This window comes from Hypanus sabinus, chromosome 12 (assembly GCF_030144855.1).
Source record: "Hypanus sabinus isolate sHypSab1 chromosome 12, sHypSab1.hap1, whole genome shotgun sequence".
Lineage (NCBI taxonomy): Eukaryota > Metazoa > Chordata > Chondrichthyes > Myliobatiformes > Dasyatidae > Hypanus > Hypanus sabinus.
Genome location: NC_082717.1, coordinates 20,471,709 through 20,489,591, shown reverse-complemented (window position 1 = coordinate 20,489,591; position 17,883 = coordinate 20,471,709). Strand labels below are relative to the sequence as shown.

Genomic DNA, 17,883 nt, shown 5'->3' with positions numbered 1-17,883 from the left:
GTCCCAATACCTCCGCCTACAGAACATCACTTGCCATCGGCAGCAACCAAAATAGGCCCCTTTATTGTGACTCTTTGCCTCCTGCCAATCAGTCAATGTTCTATCCATGCTAGTAACTTTCCTGTAATACCGTGGGCTGCTTATCTTGTTAAGCAGCCTCATGTACAGCACCTTGTAAAAGACCTGAAAATCCAAGTAATCAACATCAACTTGCTCTCTTTTTGTCTATCCTGACTGTTATTTCCTTAAAGAATTCCAACAGATTTGCCAAGTAAGTTTTTCCCTTAAGGCACATGATAAAATATTCTGCCTGTTTTATCATGCACTTTCAAGTTACCCTAAAACCTCATCCTATTAATGGGCTCCAACATCTTCCCAACCACTGAAGTCAGGCTAACTGGTCTTTCTTCTGCTTCCCTCCCTTTGTAAAGAGTGGAGTGACTTTTGGACTTTGCCAATCCTCCTGAACTATTCCAGACTCTAATGAATTTTGAAAGTTAATTATTAATGTCTGCATAATCTTTTCAGCTATCCTATGGTGTAGTCCACCTGGTCCAGGTGACTCATCTACCTTCAAACCTTTCAGCTTCCCAAGCACCTTCTCCTTAGTAATAGCAGCTATGCTCACTTCTGCCCCCTCCTTGAATTTCTGGCATACTGCTGGTGTCTTCTACAGTGAAGTCCAAGGCGGAAAACTGGTGGTTTGCTTTGGAAGGTTAAATTTGAAGGCTGAAAACAACATTAATGGCACGATTCTTGTCAGTGTGAATGGACAGAGGGATCTTGAGGTCTTTGTCTGCAGATCGCTTAAAGTTGTTGCGCATCTTGATAACATTGTTACCAAAGCGTATGGTTTGTGGGCCTTCATTGGTCGGGGAATTGAGTTTGAGTCAAGAAGTACCATTGTAGCTCTATAAAATCCTGGTTAGACCATACTAGGAATATTTATTGGTTCTGGTTGCCTCATTGTAAGAAAGATGTGGGAGCTTTAGAAATGGTGCAGAGTTTTATCAGGATGCTACCTAGAATAGAGAGCATGTCTTATGAGGATAGGATGAGTGAGTTTCAGCTTTTCTCTTTGGAACAAAAGATGAGAGGTGACTAGTTAGAGGTATATAAAATAAGAGGCATAGATTGAGTAGATAACAGAGACTTGTTTCCAGGGTGATAGTAGCTAATAACAAGGGGGGATAATTTTAGGGTGATTGGAGGAAAGTATGGGGGAATGTCAGAGGTATGTTCTTTACGTAGAGAACACTCTACCACCTGTAATGGTAGAGGCAGATACATTAGGGACTTTAAATAAACTTCATAGACACATGAATGATAGAAAAATGAAGGGCTGCATAGGAGGGAGGCATTAGATTAATTTTAGAGTAGGTTAAAATGTGGGCACAAAATTGTTGTCCAAAGGGCCTGTACTTTGCTGTTATGTTCCATCCTTACTGACCAGACTTTTGATTAATAGAACATCAATATCTCCTGTAGCTCAGTATCAAATTTCACTAATACTTCCATGTGCTTTGAGAACTATTGTAATGTAAATGATGCTCTCAAACCATGGTTATTCTTCTATAAACTGGAGGCTTCGTAATTTTAGTATTAAGTACCACATTATTCTGACTCTTGTAGTGGGAACAGGAACTTGATAATCAATGCAAATGGTAAATTTTGAATTGCTATGCGTATTTCTAATCTCCAGTTTTAAGATTAATTATTTTTGTGTTTGGAGTTCTAATCTGAGTGTCGTGAGCTGACAGTGTTTTCAATAAATTATTTCTTTAATGGTGAGCATAGCTCAAAGTATCTTTTTTAGAAAAGGCCTTTGCCATAGTTGAAAGATTTGAGATGGACTTGAAAGTGAGTTGAATGCTCATGTCTGTGCTAGCTGAAAGTGACCCAGATGAAATGATAAATTTTGCTTTCAATAAAAATCAGTGAAGTATCACACACAAAATGCTGGAGGAACTCAGCAGGCTAGGCAGAATCTATGGAAAAGAGTAAACAGTCGATATTTTGGGCCACAATGTCAACTGTTTAGGGTTTTCCATCAATGCTGCCTGGCCTGCTGAGTTCCTCCAGCATTTTGTGTGTGTGTTGCTTTGATTTCCAGCACCTGCAGATTTTCTCTTGTCAGTAAAATATGATTATTTAAGTGCAATCCATTAAATACAGCATTTCTAGGAAGTAATCTGTCCTTTCTTTGAAAACAATAGCAGTGATTTGAAATAAAAACAATATTATTGACTATCCTATCTACTTGAGATTTAATCAAAGTTGGGAAAGATTTTTTTCAAGTATTCAATCTTGGAAGTTAATTTCTATGGAACATTTTATTTGTTGCCTCAACTGCATACCATGTATATTTCCCTCTTTCAGCCTGGTTTGCAATAACCCAGTGAAAACTTTTCTTCATTATCATAGGCTGTCTCATTACACTTCACGTTCAGTGAATACTCACAAAATGCTGTCAATGTTGCAGTTTAGAACCCATGTGTTACCTAATTTGTGCACAGTGGGCTTTCACCAGATGTGGCAATACCAAATGATGATACTGATTTAAGAGACGTATATTAACCTGAACACCATGCAAGCTCACGGTACCACTTTTTAAAACCTCTTGGGGTCTTTGTATGCTCATATGAGAGAGCAGACAAGGCTTTACTTTTTCCATTGAAAGATAGTACGGACTCCAACAGTACAGCACTTGGATTTAGTGTTTTGGAAGCATAATTGTAATATATTTATAGATGTAAGACCGAGGAACAGAACTAAGTCATTCGGCCCATTGAATATTCTCTGCCATGGATGATTTATTATTCCTCTCAAACCCGTTCTTCTGCCTTCTCTCTATAATCTTTGACACCCTGATTAATGAAGAACCTATCAGCGTCTCCCATTAATAAATCCAATGACTCGGTCTGGCAAAGAATTCCATGCTCTGGTTTTTTAAAAAAAATCCTCATTTCTGTTCTAAATAGATGTCTCTCAGTTCCCTCTGATACTAGCCTAATGTCTGCCCTTGCTGCTGAATTTCCAAAATCCTTCCCGCAACTTTGGGACAACATGGTAGTGTAGAGGCTAGCATAATGTGATTACAGCACCGCAAACCGAATTCAATTCTACTGTTGTTTGGAAGAACTTTGTATGTTCTCTCTGTGGCCATATGAGTTTCCAATGAGTTCTCCAGTGTATTCACACATTACAAAGATGCATGGGTTAGTAGGTTAATAAGTCACAAGGGTGTAGTTGGACAGTGTAGGCTCAGAGGGCCAGAATGGTCAGTAATAACTGACCATTATCTCTAAACAATTTTTTTTTAAACTTTCCTTTTGATAACAAGAAACTGCTGTTTATTCTGGTATATGGAAGTAAACAAATTCAGAACTCCAAACAGCACACACAATGCTGGTGGAACACAGCAGGCCAGGCAGCATCTATAAGGAGAAGCGCTGTCGACGTTTCAGGCCGAGACCCTTCACCCAAAACGTCTCCGCCCAAAACGTCGACAGTGCTTCTACTTATAGATGCTGCCTGGCCTGCAGTGTTCCACCAGCATTTTGTGTGTGTTGTTTGAATTTCCAGCATCTGCAGATTTCCTCGTGTTTGCTCTTTAAATCCAGAACTCCTCTTGAGCAGTCTGAATGTGGCATTCGTTTTAAGCAATTGATATTTGCTGCAGCTTCCAGATGTTGTAACACCAACTCCTTTTTATACATGAATATTTATCAATGTTTCCTGATTTATTTTCCTATTTACTAGTTCTGACCAAAATGCCAAACTGTTTAGTAAGAACTATGATGGCATTCTTTTTATCACATGTGCATACATAGATTGCAGGGAGGAAAAAAGTTCTGATTCCCAGGTATCTATCTAGTTCTCAGTAGTAACATGGGTATCTGAGCTTTCTTTGGGATTCAGAAAAATGTATTCTGTTGACTGGATGGATAGATTACTAACCAGTCTCCAGTGTGTGAAATCGCCAACAAAATGGTTACAACATCTTGCAGGCTCATTGACCACCAGTTCAACTGGGTCAGTCTTTTCAACAATATTGTCTGTCACAATAGGCTCAGGGTAACAGTTTCTGAGTTAGTGACATCTGAGAGACTCTGAGCCTTAAAGATTGTGAAGAAGCTCAACTCAGAAGAATGATAGAACACTACAGCACAGAAACAGGTCCTTCGGCCCAGAGGATGGAGCCTCCTCCTGCCGGCGTTGCAGAAATTGTGATAGTAAAGTCACTGGTCAGGTTACAGCTGTTTAAGAAGCTGGTTCACTACCACCCTGATGTATTTACAGGCAGTCAATAAATGTTCTAGTCCATGCCTTGAAAGTGAATAAATGAAAATGACCTCATTGTAGGCAGGCAGGTTCAATTTACTGTATTCTCTAGCAGCCCCTTCACTGATGTACTAAAATGCAGGAGTTATTATTTATAGAATGTATTAGTTATTTGCCTTACTTAGTTTTACAGCACATCCTAACTGAAAGGATTATTCCACATACTTTTACTGTGCTGGAGGAAAGATTGCCTCTCAGATCCCTTTGCATACATACACTCTAGTTTTAGAGACCCCGACCATGGGAAGCTGGCTATCTGCTCTGTGCCTCACATAATTTTATATACCTCTATCATGATACCTCTTAGCTTCCATTGCTGCAGAGAAAACAGATACAACCTGTTTAATCTCCCCTGATAACTCAAACAGTCCATCTTAATCACTTCTTTTTTGTATTGCGGTGATCAGAACTGCACAAAATACTTCTAAGTGTAACCTAATTAACTTATTGTGCAACCTTCATGCCTCAGCTAATTCAGGTAAGCATGCCATTCTCAGTAACGTTTAGGGAGCAATGTCCTTGTGCCCCTGGGTCTCTATACAACAATACTTCATTGAATCCTACTATTCACAGTGTATGTACCCTGATTTAACTTTCTCAGAATGCATTACTTGACATTTACCGCAGTTGTGTTCCAACTGTGTTTCTCTTGCCCACTTTCCCATTTTATCAATATTCTGATATAGCACCTTCATTGTCCACTATACCATCAACTTTAGTGTCTTCTACCTTTTTGATCTTTGTGGTGTAGTATGGCCATTAAGACTACAGTGGTCCAAAAGAGGCTTGGTGCCACAATCATTTATCCTGTTGTGACTTTGAAGGGAGTCACTTGAGATGCTACTTAGCACTCCCATAATTATCTTACAACAGCATCATCATCATCTTGACTAAGGCACTTTTAATCTAGTGTAGTGTCTCAAGGTGATTTGCAGGAATATTAATGCACACAGTTTAACACCTAGCTGCCTTAGGTTTTAGAACAGGCAATTAAAAACTTAATCAAAGCTGAAATTTAAGGGGTGTCTTGAAGAGACATTTTTAAAAAGAGTTTAAGGAATGAATTCCAAAGCTTGGCATCTAAGCACGTAACAGCAATCATTAAATTTCAGTGTAATGGCAATCATTAAATTTCAGTGCTCCTCTAATCTGAGCTGGAGGAGTACTGGCTTCTGACAGTTGTAGAGCTGAAAGTGGTTAAATAAATAGGGACGTGGATAAAATTTGAAAACCTAGTTGAAAATTATCTGCAGTTGTAATGAATTATTGTATTACTCTGGTCTAGTAATCTTGCAATATTTGCGGTAAGACATTAGACCTTAAGTCAAAGGAGCAGAGTTAGGCAATTTGGCCTATTGAGTCTTGTCCTCCATTTCTTCAAGCCAGATTTTATTATCCCTCTCAACCTGATTCTCCTTCTTTCTTCCTATAGCCTTTGATGCCCTGACTAAAAAAGAGCCTATCAACCATCGCTTTAAATATACTCAATGACTTGGCCTCCACAGCCGTGTGTGGCAATGAATTCCACAATTCACCACCCTTTGGCTCAAGAAATTCCTTCTCATCTGTGTTCTACATGGAGGCCCTTCTATTCTGAGGCTGTGCTCTCTGGTCCTCGACTCACTCACTGTAGAAACAGCCTTTCTACATTCAGTCTATCTAAGCACTTCAATATTCAGTAGGTTTCAATGAGATCCCCCCCCCCCCCCATCATTTTTCTAACTCCAATAAGTACAGGCCCAGAGCCATTAAGCGCTTCTCATACTGTAGGTGTAGTCCATCTGGACCAGGTACTTCAGACCTTTCAGCTTCCCAACCACATTCTCCATAGTAATAGCAACTGCACTCACTTCTGCCCCTTGATTCTGTAGAATTTCTGACATAATGCTAGTGCCTTCCACAGTGAAGACTGATGCAAAATACTTCTGAAGTTCCTCTGCCATTTCTTTGTCCTCTCTTCCTACCTCCCTTGTTCTTCTTTTTGCTGAAGATAGTTCTTTCTGACCTTGGCAGTATGTTTGGGGTGCAGAATGAAGTTGGGACTGAAGAGATGCCTCCCTGATGGTATTGCATGATGGAGGAAAATTTGCTTGTACTTCTCAGCATTGAGGATTCCATCAACTCTGACCAAATCACCAGCTCCATGTGTGGAAATGCAGCCCCAACTCTGAGGGGAATCTCCACTGTACTTCACTGTTGGCTCTCCAGCTCTTCTATAGACAAAATGCTTCCTGTTTGAGCCAAAACATTCATTTTTTTGATTCAGCACCGCAGTCTTTGTGGCATAGGCAAGTATTTCCACTTTGGAAGAATGGCTTTTTGGCAGCAACTATTCTATGAAGACCACTTGACAAGAACTACCTGGACTTTAGAGGGGCGAACTTGGGTTCCAGTGGTTTTTGTGAGTTCAGAGCTGATAGCAGTGCTGGATTTCTTCTGATTTAGAAGGGATATCAGTTTGATATATCTGTCATCTGCTGCACTCAGTTTTTGTGTCCGACCACTGTATTTCTCGTCTTCGGTCTTGCCAGTTTCTTTGTGCTTCTTCAGAAGAGCCTGGACTCCTGTCTGCCATGAAATTTCTGCTTGGGACAGACCAAGCTGATGAAGGATGAACACCTTGTGTTTTTTGCCATTCTCACTCTTGCCACAGTGTATGAATTAGTAATTTGAAGGTTAAACTATCACATCTGTCACACCTTCATCTTTCAGTTTGGTTGTCCTTTGGCTAGTTTGATTCCTTCCACACCCATTTCTGTTTGAGTTAATCAGTTTAATTCATTCAACTTATTATATGTACAGGCAGTCCCCGGGTTACGTACGAGTTCCATTCCTGAGTCTGTCTTTAAGTCGGATTTATATGTACGTCGGAACAAGTACATCCGGTATTATTTAGCGTCAGTTAGTCAAACATTTGTCTTAGTATATAGTATATATTTTACCTTTCTATGCATATAAAACAATTAAGAAACGTATGTATTCCAATAATTAAACCACTGCGTTGTTTAGTAATAATTGTACCTTTCATCGGGCAGGGCCTTTCACATGCTCCATTATTCTTACTTTATCCGTATCCTTTAAAATTGTTCCGATCGTTGACCAACTGTGGCCTAACGCTTTTCTAATGACCGATGGCGTTTCACCTCTTTCCAAACGCTTTATAATTTCGACTTTATTTTCAATCGCGATTGCTTCCCGTCAATGGAACAGAAACACTGCGGGCTTCGGGTCCTGACCTCCGCCGGCTCCTGATGTCCGCTGGGTCTTAAGGATCACCGCACACCGTCAATGGAACAGAAACACTGCGGCTGGCGGGTCCTGAGGTCCGCTGAGTCCTAACGACCACCGCACTGAGACAGGCTGAATGGGACAAGTGGGGGCTGTGCTGCGTTTGGGTATTTGATTATCCACAATATTCTGTGTGTCAATTTGAACTGGAGGTGGCAGTGTTTTTTTTTACGAGATCGAGTTGTGAGCTCGATATCAACCCGACACAGATGGTACGGGAGTCACTGGATCGACATCAACACGGCACAGTTGCAGTCTGTCACTGGATCCGTTCTCCAGCCCGGCGCTGCTCTCACTGCGCCACCAGCTGACCGGAACGGGTGGGGGTGGGGGGGTGGTGGCAGGTTCAGGGTGAATCTTACTAAGAAAATTTTAAGCCAAATACAAAGTTAAACACTCAACACAGTGTCAATGGCAACAACTTAAAATGGCAGACGGCATCGGGATCCGACTTAAAATAGCGGACGGCGTTCTCCTTCCTTAGTTGTCTGTAAGTCGAACGTTTGTAACTCGGGGACTGCCTGTATGTGATTGATGATCTGAACCTGTTTGTTACCTTTGTTTTATCATGCACTGTGCTGTATACCTACAAAGTAATCAAGTTTTTATTTGAAAAGTGGCATATTACTGATTGTTATTTTCTTTAACAAAAAAAATTCTTGGGTAGCATTAAATTTTTTGGAAAATGGATGTTTGGAAATATAAAATTTGTACTGAAATTTTAGGGTGCCTTAGACTGTATCCAGTGTGTTTTAGTACTGTATTGCAATATTCTGCTGCTGCAAAACAACATGTCATTTGCTGGTGATATTAAATCTGATTCTGATCAAGGAGACTGCTAGTTACCCTGAAATGCCACATCTCTGCCATAACTTCCATTGTCTCTACTCTTGTTGTACCTCTAATTTCCCAAGCTTAAGCTCTAGCCTGCACCTGTTCCTCCCTAAACATGTTGAGCCAAAGCCTGGCCACTCAACACTGAGATAACTTTCCAACAATGGCTGCTTTGCTTGCACCCTTTTTTTCTGGAACACTACTGAAAAATTCTCAAAGGTCCTGGGGTCTCTCTAAACCCTACGCTGCCTCACCAAAGATTGGCTTCTCATGGCATTGGCAGTCTGGTGGAAATTATTGGTATTGAAGTTGTCATCAATTGTAGAGAATGTTTTCTTGCACTTATTACCTGGGTGCTTCAATGGAAATCAGATACTGGAGTTACAAGCAGGCATTCAGTTTTTCTGAGAGCAGAGACCTTGTGTTTGATGGGAAAATACAAATTTAGTGGTAGAAACTTGAAGGATCTCTTCAATATTATGCTAGCCTCTCTTCATCATGTCTGATATTGATGAATTAGTGTTTAGATTTTCATTATACAGAAGTTGTGGCAGGGTAGCTAATTAATTTGTACTGAAGATGTTAAATGGTTTGGAAAAAGAATTTAGTGCTGCTCAGTACTATCCATTTAATGGGCCATTAGGTGCAGCTATTCTTGGAGTGAATGTCTCAGTGTATTAAGGGAAGAGAATTGGGATTATTAAGCATCATTAAATTATTCTTTGCCACTCCTGAATCTGAAGAATGTGCAAATAAAGAATGAGGAACTCTACTGCGCTACGAGCAATTAATTCCATGAGTTTTCCTATGGTTTGCTGCCGTTATACAGCTATCCATGTGCAATGCCATACAGTATGCTCATGTGCAAGTGAGTTTAGTGATATAATTCTTCATGGAAGAACCTATACATTCTGTGATGATCTTCAAACAAATCCCCTTTAATCAACCAAATCTAAGTGTTAAATTTATTTTTGTTTTACATTCTTGTGCATTTAAAAGGGTCCCGAGGCTTGCTGGAAGATGTAGACATGAGGGACTGCAGGTGCTAGAATCCAGAGCAAAAACAAAACTGCTGGAGGAACACAGCAAGTCAGGCAGCATGTGTAGATGGAAGTGGACAGTTGATGTCTCAGGTTGACATATTTCCATTTCCCTCTACAAATGCTGTCTGACTTGCAGAGTTTCTTAAGCCAATTTGTTCTTTTAGATATGCATATTGGTGTTGGGAAGTAAACTATGAGATGCATTCTGTGGTGAACAGGGTGGATCAGTGGCAATGGGGAAATAATAATAAACAGTGCATTGTCATCTCACATTCATTCTTACTGATCCAAAAGAAAAATGTTTAGATGTGACAGTATGCCTGAATCCTAAATCCCTTGGAAAGACATAGCATTAGGTTTGCATTCATTGAATAGATGAGAATTCTAACTAATTCAAAACTAAACCTAATTGGGCAACTGTAAGAGAAGGCAGATGAGGCAACATAGTGTAGTGGTTAGCACAATGCTTTCCGGTACAGTCGACTAGGGTTCAATTCCCGCCACTGCCTGTAAGGTATTTGTACATTCTCCCCGTGACTATGTGGGTTTCCTCCCACAGTCCAAAGGTGAATCATTTGGTAAGTTAATTGATCGGTGCAAATTGTCCTGTGATTAGATTTAAATCAGGGTTTCTTGACGATGTGGCTGGAAGGGCCTATTCTGTGCTGTATCTCAAAATAAAAATAAATGATTTTTATGAGATCCAAATTCCAGCCTGTTGTTTTCTGAAAGTAAATTAGCATGAGGTTTCCAACAGAGATTGAAGCCTGTCTGAAGAAGTACACTTGCTTATCAAGTACAGCAGACTGCTGAAACAGTCACTTGCTGTGGGTGGGCGGTGAATTATTTTGTTACATAATCCTGAGAACTCATACTGCAGCTGGTAGCTTCAATTCACTCTCAATTCAAATGTGTTTATAATGGTCCTATCAAGGTATTTGGATGTCCCACTATTTTCCATCATTAGGAATGATGATATTTGCATAACAGGTTGTGGGTCACGGTTTGCACGCGTCAGTATTTTATTTCCATCTCCCCTTCCTCCCTTCCATTATCCCCAAGATACTGTCACTGTAGCTGCTTCTGATTTCAAGATTTTTAAGCTTTCTTAGTTGTACTCAGCAAGCAAACAGTAGGTTTTCTAATGGACTGAAATCATCAATTTCCAAGGTTTGAAGGAAAGCTTTTTTTTACTGTGATCATCGTTAAACAACAAAGGTGCCTGTAAAGCCTCAAGTGTTCCATACAAGGTGGAGATGAGATTAGCTTTATTTGTCACGTGTGCGTTAAAACATATAGTGAAATGTGTTGTTTACTTCAAACCAACTCAGCAAGGGTTGTGTTAAGTAGCCTGCAAGTGTTGTCATGCCTCCAGCACTAACACAGCATGCCCAAACCTCTAACGCTAATTGTACAACTTTGGAATGTGGAAGGAAACGCACACGATCACAGGAAGAATGTGCAAACTCCTTACAGACAGTAGCGGAAATTGAACCCTGATCTTGTAACTGGCACTGTAAACAATTATGCTAGCTGCTATGCTACTGTAGTATATTGGTTTAATGCCCAGTGTAGCATCTGTTTATGATGTCCAGAAATAATTTAAATAACAGGTTTAGAAGTAGATGTAGGCAAAAATGTGCAGAATTAATTAGCAGTTTATTCGTATTATTAAAAGGGGATGGTTGTGCACTGATGCACTACACTTTAAACAGAAATACACCGTCCTTTTCAAGTTAGTTAAATTGAGCATTAATTTTAGAATGCAGTGGAAGCAAATAATCTATATGGTTGTTATTTAGTCTCATCACTGTTGTGTGCAAATGGTTTGGTATTTCAAAGGGCAAATTTCAACCCTTATATAGAGGATATCGACCTGGAAACAGCATTTTGGCATTTTGTAGAGTGCTGATGGTCACATTAAGGTATAATGCCAGAGAAAAATATACAATATACATCCTGAAATGCTTTTTCTTCACAAACATCCATGAAAACAGAGAAGTGCCCCAAAAAATGAACGACAGTTAAACGTGTGAACCCCAAAATCCCCCCAGCTCCCCCCCATGCTTAAGTGGCAACAAGCAACAGTTCCCCCCTCCCCCGCCAGCAAAACTAAATGCGAATCGGTCCAAGCATGTATGTTTAGCAATAGCAAAGACATAGACCAAAGTTACCCCAAAGGCTTCGCATTTCATCTGAAATTCAACAAACCATAGGTCCTCTCTCTTCCCCGGCAAGGGAGAGAGAGGTAACCCCATTTTCACAGCAAGCAGGAGACATAACAACAACCCGCAGGTTTACGATGCTAAAAATCTGTTTTGTCACTGTTTTTTCAAGCTCTGTCCAAAGATCACAAAGACCTCAGGTTTTCGGGCCCACAGCAAAAGATTTTTCCGGCCTCCCTGACAACACACGAGTCTGACCCTCGATCCACCTGTCTCCAGAGCCCCGAGATCTTAGGCTTTCGAACACAACCGAGATTCTCAGGCCAAACTCATAACGGCCAGTCATGGAACCCCGAGAACGAGTCTCATTCCCGCAAAGAACCGAAGCCTGAGTGTAACTCCAGGTCGGGGTCTTCAACAGAACCCTGAAAGGGGAATTAAAGGTAGAAATAAAGCTGTTTCCCAAGATGCAGGCAAAGGAGTCACTGTTAGGCACTATCATCCCTAATTTTGGGGCAATTAGTACAGAAATCAAAGGGCAAAAATTTTTCAGAAAGGCATTAGAATGGCAGAAATAAATTTTAATCTGCTTTTATGAAAAAAATTCAATGTAAGAGAAATTTCAGTTCCACATAGAATTAGCATCAAACCATTTAGGTATCTTTGTGCTTTTACATTTAAAAATACTTGGATCCTATTTATTCTATGGACTAATTAGAGGTGGATGAGTTATCACAAGAGGTTTCCCCAAAATGGTTGACTTTCAAAGTCTGACTTTGTCCTGACTTTTGTACCTTTTGATTCTATCATCCTCAGAATAACAATGATTGAGAGCAGCACCAAGTATTTAGCTGTTAATTGTTTGACATGGGGCATACAACATTTCAATATCAATCTTATATTTCCATCTCTGTTCCACATTTCTACCATTTCAACTAATTGCCATTTGACAATAACCCTGCAGTATAAAGTAGCATCTTGCTGTTCTAGTATGTCACAACCCTCTGTCTGAACCCAGCTCAAGCTACGGAACTAAAATTCAAACTTTTATCCAAATACCATATGCCAGAATATGGGAAATAATTGCTTTGGTCTAATTGTGAGGGGATGAGAAAGACCATCTTTATTAGACTGGAAGACAATAGTGCAGAGTTCTGCATCTGCTTATTAATGAGCTGAATTAATTGTTTCTGGTGGTATATTTTGCAAGTGTAACTGTGCCATTAATGTGGATTAATTATTGTTCCTTTTATGTCTTTACAGTGTTGGACATGGCTAGGCATGTTCCTCTATATCGAGCGCTGTTGGAGTTGTTGCGTGCCATTGCTTCATGCACTTCTCTTGTGCCCCTTCTGTTGCCTTTATCTGGTGATAACAGTGAGGAGGATGAGGAGCATTCAGAGACACAAACTTCTGTTGGCACTTTACTCGCAAAAATGAAAACTTGTGTGGATACATACACCAACAGATTAAGGTACGTATTGTCTGCAGATGATAACTACTTGGCTCAAAATGGTCCCTCTTGGATTGCAGGTAACCTAGAAATATTGTCCTTTGTACCCCAATCTTAAAAAAAAAAATCTGGTAGCATTTTTTTTAAGAATGGGTGGGGGGGGGGGTGTTCAATGGTGGTAAATTTAACATAGCGGTTAGTACGACACTATTACAGCTCGGAGCAATCCAGAGCTCAGTTCCAGCACCATTCTGTGAGGAGTTTCTTTACGTGTAGAAATTATGGGCTTTCTTGTTTTCCTCCCACAATCCCAGCAGGTTGATTACTCATTGTAATTCATCCTGTGATTAGGTTAGGGTTAATCGGGGTTTTGAGGTTGCTGGGGTGTAGCAACTCGAAGGGCCGAAGTGGCCTGCTCTGTGTGGTATCGCTAAATAAAATAAAATAAATTGATATTGATGCCAAAGGGAAATTAAACTGCCAGGTTCAAAATGTACAACTCTGTTTTCAGCTAATTTGTGCAGTTTTTCAGTGATTCTATTGTGTTTCTTCGTAATTTCTGTGCATGCCCACACAAATAAAAAGAATCTTGGGGTAGTATCTGGTGACATAGTACATACTTTGATAATACATTTACTTTGAACTTTGAATTAGGTGAGCTTTTTAAATAATGCCCTGTAAATGTTGCTTGCTCTTTCAAATAGATCAAAGAAGGATAAAAGTAAAGCAGGGTCCAAGACTGATTCAGCAGAGGCAGAATCTGAGGGGCTAACGCTACTTGTGCCTGACATTCAGCAAACTGCAGAGATTGTGCAAGTGGCAACAACCAGCCTACGACAAGCAGTACAAGGTGAGCCCATCAACTTTATAATGTAATATCAAGAATTAGTCTTTGTCAAGGTTTTGAGAAAAGGTAATTCGGCAAGCAACAGAAATAATGTTAGAGGAACTCAGTAGGTCAGGCAGGGAAATAGCAGTCACTATCTTGGGCCAAGACCTGAACGACGACACCTCTGGATCATTTTGTTGAACCTTCTGTAAGGTGCCTCTGATGAAATAATATTCCGTGTGGTATGGGGAACCAAAATTGCTTAGAGTAATTCTGTTGTGCTTTCACTAATTCATTTAATTGTAGTAGGACTTCAAAATCAGGTTTAACATCACTGGCATATGTCATGAAATTTGATTTGTGCCAGCAGTACATTGCAATACACAATAATTAAAACTATAAATTACAGTAAGTATATAAATTACAGAAACTTAAAGTAGTACAAAAGAGTGGGAAAATACTAAGGTAGTGTTCATGGCTTTATGGTCTAGCTCCCTTGAAATATGGGCCATCATTTCAATTAACCTTCCCATTAACCCATTGCATTTAGAGTCATAGAATCTTAGAGAAGTACAGCACAGAAACAGGCCTTTTTGCCCATCTAGTCTGTGTGGAGCCATTTACACTGTCAACTCCCATCAATCTGCGCAGGGACTGGAGCCCTCCATACTCTTACCTTTCATGTCCCTATCCAAACTTCTTCTAAGCATTTAACACTCTCGTGACCATCTGAGTGAAGTTCCCCTCATGGTCCCCTTAAAATTTTTACATTTCATCCTTGACCTACGACCTCTGGTTGTAGTCCCACCCAACCGCAGTGGAAAGAGCTTGCTTGCATTTACCCTATCCATACCCCTCATAATTGTGTCAAATTTCCTCGCAGTCTTCTACGTTCCAAGGAATAAAGTCCTAGCTTATTCAGTCTTCCCTTATAACTCAGGTTCTCCAGACCCAGCAACATCCTTTCAAGTATTCTGTATACCCTTTCAACCTTATTTGTATTTCTCTTGTAGCTAGGAGACCAAAACTACATATGATACTCTAATCTAGGCCTCACCGAGTCTTGTACAACTTCATAACATCCTGTCTTGTGTTCTCAAGAACGCTTATTTAATTTATGAAGGCCAATGTGCTGAAAGCTTTCCTAATAACCCTTTCAACCTGTGACGCTACTCTCAATGAATTATGGAGCTGCATTCCCAGGTCCCATTTTCTGCAAATTTGCAAGTTCTACAAACTTTATCACATAATGCTGCTGATCCCATCCCCGTGTTACAAGGCAGTATAGGGTTGCATTCTTAGAAAAAGATCCATATTGCAACTTTCTGTATTGTGAAAGGAAGTGTCACAACTGAGCAAAGGCCTGTCACCTTCCAACATCCTGCATGCAGATCCCAACATGGTCCCTGGTGTAGAAATCATATTCAATATCCTTGTTACTTTCCTGACTCAAGTGTGTTGAAGCGAGGTTAAAACATCACTCTTAGATGCCGTACATCAAAGCACAAAGAAAATAAAAATCTACCTGTCGGATCAAAAAAACCCTCAGTCCGTCTGACAATAATGAACTAAATTTAGTAAACTCCAGATACTGCAAACCTAAAATAAAAGCAGAAAGTGCTGGACATGATGCAGCATTCTTGGAAAGAGTTTCACACACAAATCACTGGAGGAACTCAGCAGGGGGGGCAACATTTATGGAGAAGAATAAAGAGCCAATATTTCAGGCCAAGACTGGAAAGGAAGGAGGAAGAAGCCAGAATGAAAAGGTGGTGGGAGAGGAAGGAGTACAAGCTGGAAGGTGATAAGTGAAAGGAGGTAAGAAAAAAGGTAGGTGGGTGGGGAAGCGGAATGAAGTGAGAAACTGAGAGGTGATAGGTGGAAAAGGTAAAGGGCTGAAGAAGAAGGAATCTGATAGGAGAGGAGAGTGAACCTTGGGGGGGGGGAGGGGGCACCAGAGGGAGTTTATAGGCAGGTGAGGAAAAGAGAATGAGTAACCAGAATAGGAAATGGTAAAAGATAGGATGGGGAGTTAGAAGTTAGGGAAATTGATCATGATGTTAGGTTGGAGGCTACCCAGGAAAAATTAGCTGTTCCAACCTGAGAGTGGCCTCTTTGTGGCTGTAGAGGAGGCCATGGATTGGTACGTCAGAATGGGAATGGACCATGGAATTAAAGTGGTTGACCATTGGGAAACGCTGTTTGTTGCAGGATTGAAGGCGCTTGACAAAGCTGTCCCCCTAATCTGCGTCGGATCTCACTGAAGTAGAGGAGGTCGCACCAGGAGCACTGGATACAGTAGATGATCCTGAAGTGTTGCCTCACCTTGCAGGGTTATTTGGGAGTCCTGAGTGGTGGTGAGGGAGGAGGTGAATGTGCACTTGCAGGGTTAAGTACCAGGAAGGAGATCAGTGGGGATGGGGATTCATAGAAAGGGCAATCCTCGCACAAGGCAGAAATTGGGGGAGGGAAAGATGTGTTTGGTGGTAGATCCTGTTGAAGATACATGAAAAGGAACTATTAACACTGGGCCTTTGACCCAAGATATTAAGGTGCTGCGTGGTCAAGTGAATGTTTCCTGTATTGCCTTTTTGATTCATCTGGGCTCATTCATTGTTACATGAGCTATCCATCGAATTATATGGAATTTACAACATAGAAAGGACTGCTTGTCCCTCTGGTTTCTGCTGGTATTTGCACTCCATGTGAGCATTCCTTTACTCTTATCTAGAAAGTTTTACTCATTCTACTGCCTTAAGCCGTTGGGAAATATTTTGGTAGTGAATTAGATTTGCTGCAGTACTTAAATCTTGACCTCTATTTTCAGAAAAGAAAATAGCAGAATCGACAAAGAAAGCTATGATGAGGCAGAGACCCTCAGCAGTAACACGTTCTTTAGAGGAGAAGTATGTGGCTGCAATGAAAAAACTGCAGTTTGGTAAGTTTAATTTAACATGCTTTGAAAAGTGATGTAGTATTGTGCTTTGTATATTGAGACTCTATCTGTGACATTCCTATAATAAATGGGTCAGTGAGCATAACTCATCTTGTATTTGTATTGACTCAGTGGTCAAAGGGATTCCATGACATGTTAGAAGTCATATCAGCATCATTAGTTCAGAAAGGGAAGTGCTGGCAAGTATTCCATCTGTCTTTGGCTGTCTGGAAACTCAGTTAAAATTTTTCATGTGTGGATGTTTGAACTGTCAGCAGCTTTTTAAAAAAATGAAAAGTGGACTTTAGATGATGTCTTGTAGGCTTTTTTGAATATAGAATTTTTAAGAGAGGATGTTTCCGATAGTGCTAGTAGTACAGCTCCTGAATAGAAGGATGCTTCTTTAGAAAAAAGCTGAGGACGGAATTTTTGTTTTAGAATCTGTGGAATTCATTGGTCAAGTTATTGGGTGTATTGAAAGTGGAGGTTCAAAGTAAATTCAAAAGAGGTATATGTAGAAGTTTTGTACATAGTGCATAGAATGTTACCGTGGTTCACCAGTGCTATCTGGATGAGTTGATGGGCTCTTGATTGGTAAAGGCATCAAATGTTATAGGGAGTATTTATTTATCGATACAATACTGGGTGGACCCTTCTGGCCTTTCAAGCTATGCCACCCCAGCAGCCCTGATTAACCATAAACTAATCACTGGACAAATTACACATTTAGGAATGTAGCCTTGTTAGTGAAATTTTCTCTGCCCATCAGCCAAATGCAGATCCTTTGCAAATTGTGAGCATCTTTTTCATATATCCGATCATGTGTTACTTTGAATTCTGTATTTACTGACTAGAGCGACAATTTTAGGTGAATACAAGGTTCCTATCCCTTGACATTGGTTTATATCAGGAAGAGTTTATTTGCAGTATAGATAACTTCTGGAATTTTTTCAAAATAATTAGTAAAGCTACCCATCTTTTAAGAAAATGTG

At 40.3% G+C, this 17,883-nt stretch overlaps 1 protein-coding gene across 8 annotated transcripts in view; it reads left to right on the top strand.

The window, feature by feature from the left end:
* The window catches only part of birc6 (baculoviral IAP repeat containing 6), a 253,706-nt gene that overhangs the window by 218,477 nt on the left and 17,346 nt on the right, over positions 1-17,883 (top strand). For all 8 annotated transcript variants that reach the window (XM_059985630.1, XM_059985634.1, XM_059985633.1 and 5 more), the window contains 3 exons: positions 12,938-13,148; positions 13,832-13,977; positions 16,784-16,894. In XM_059985630.1, the coding sequence (XP_059841613.1) occupies positions 12,938-13,148; positions 13,832-13,977; positions 16,784-16,894 (468 nt within the window). The remainder of the gene's footprint in view (positions 1-12,937; positions 13,149-13,831; positions 13,978-16,783; positions 16,895-17,883) is intronic.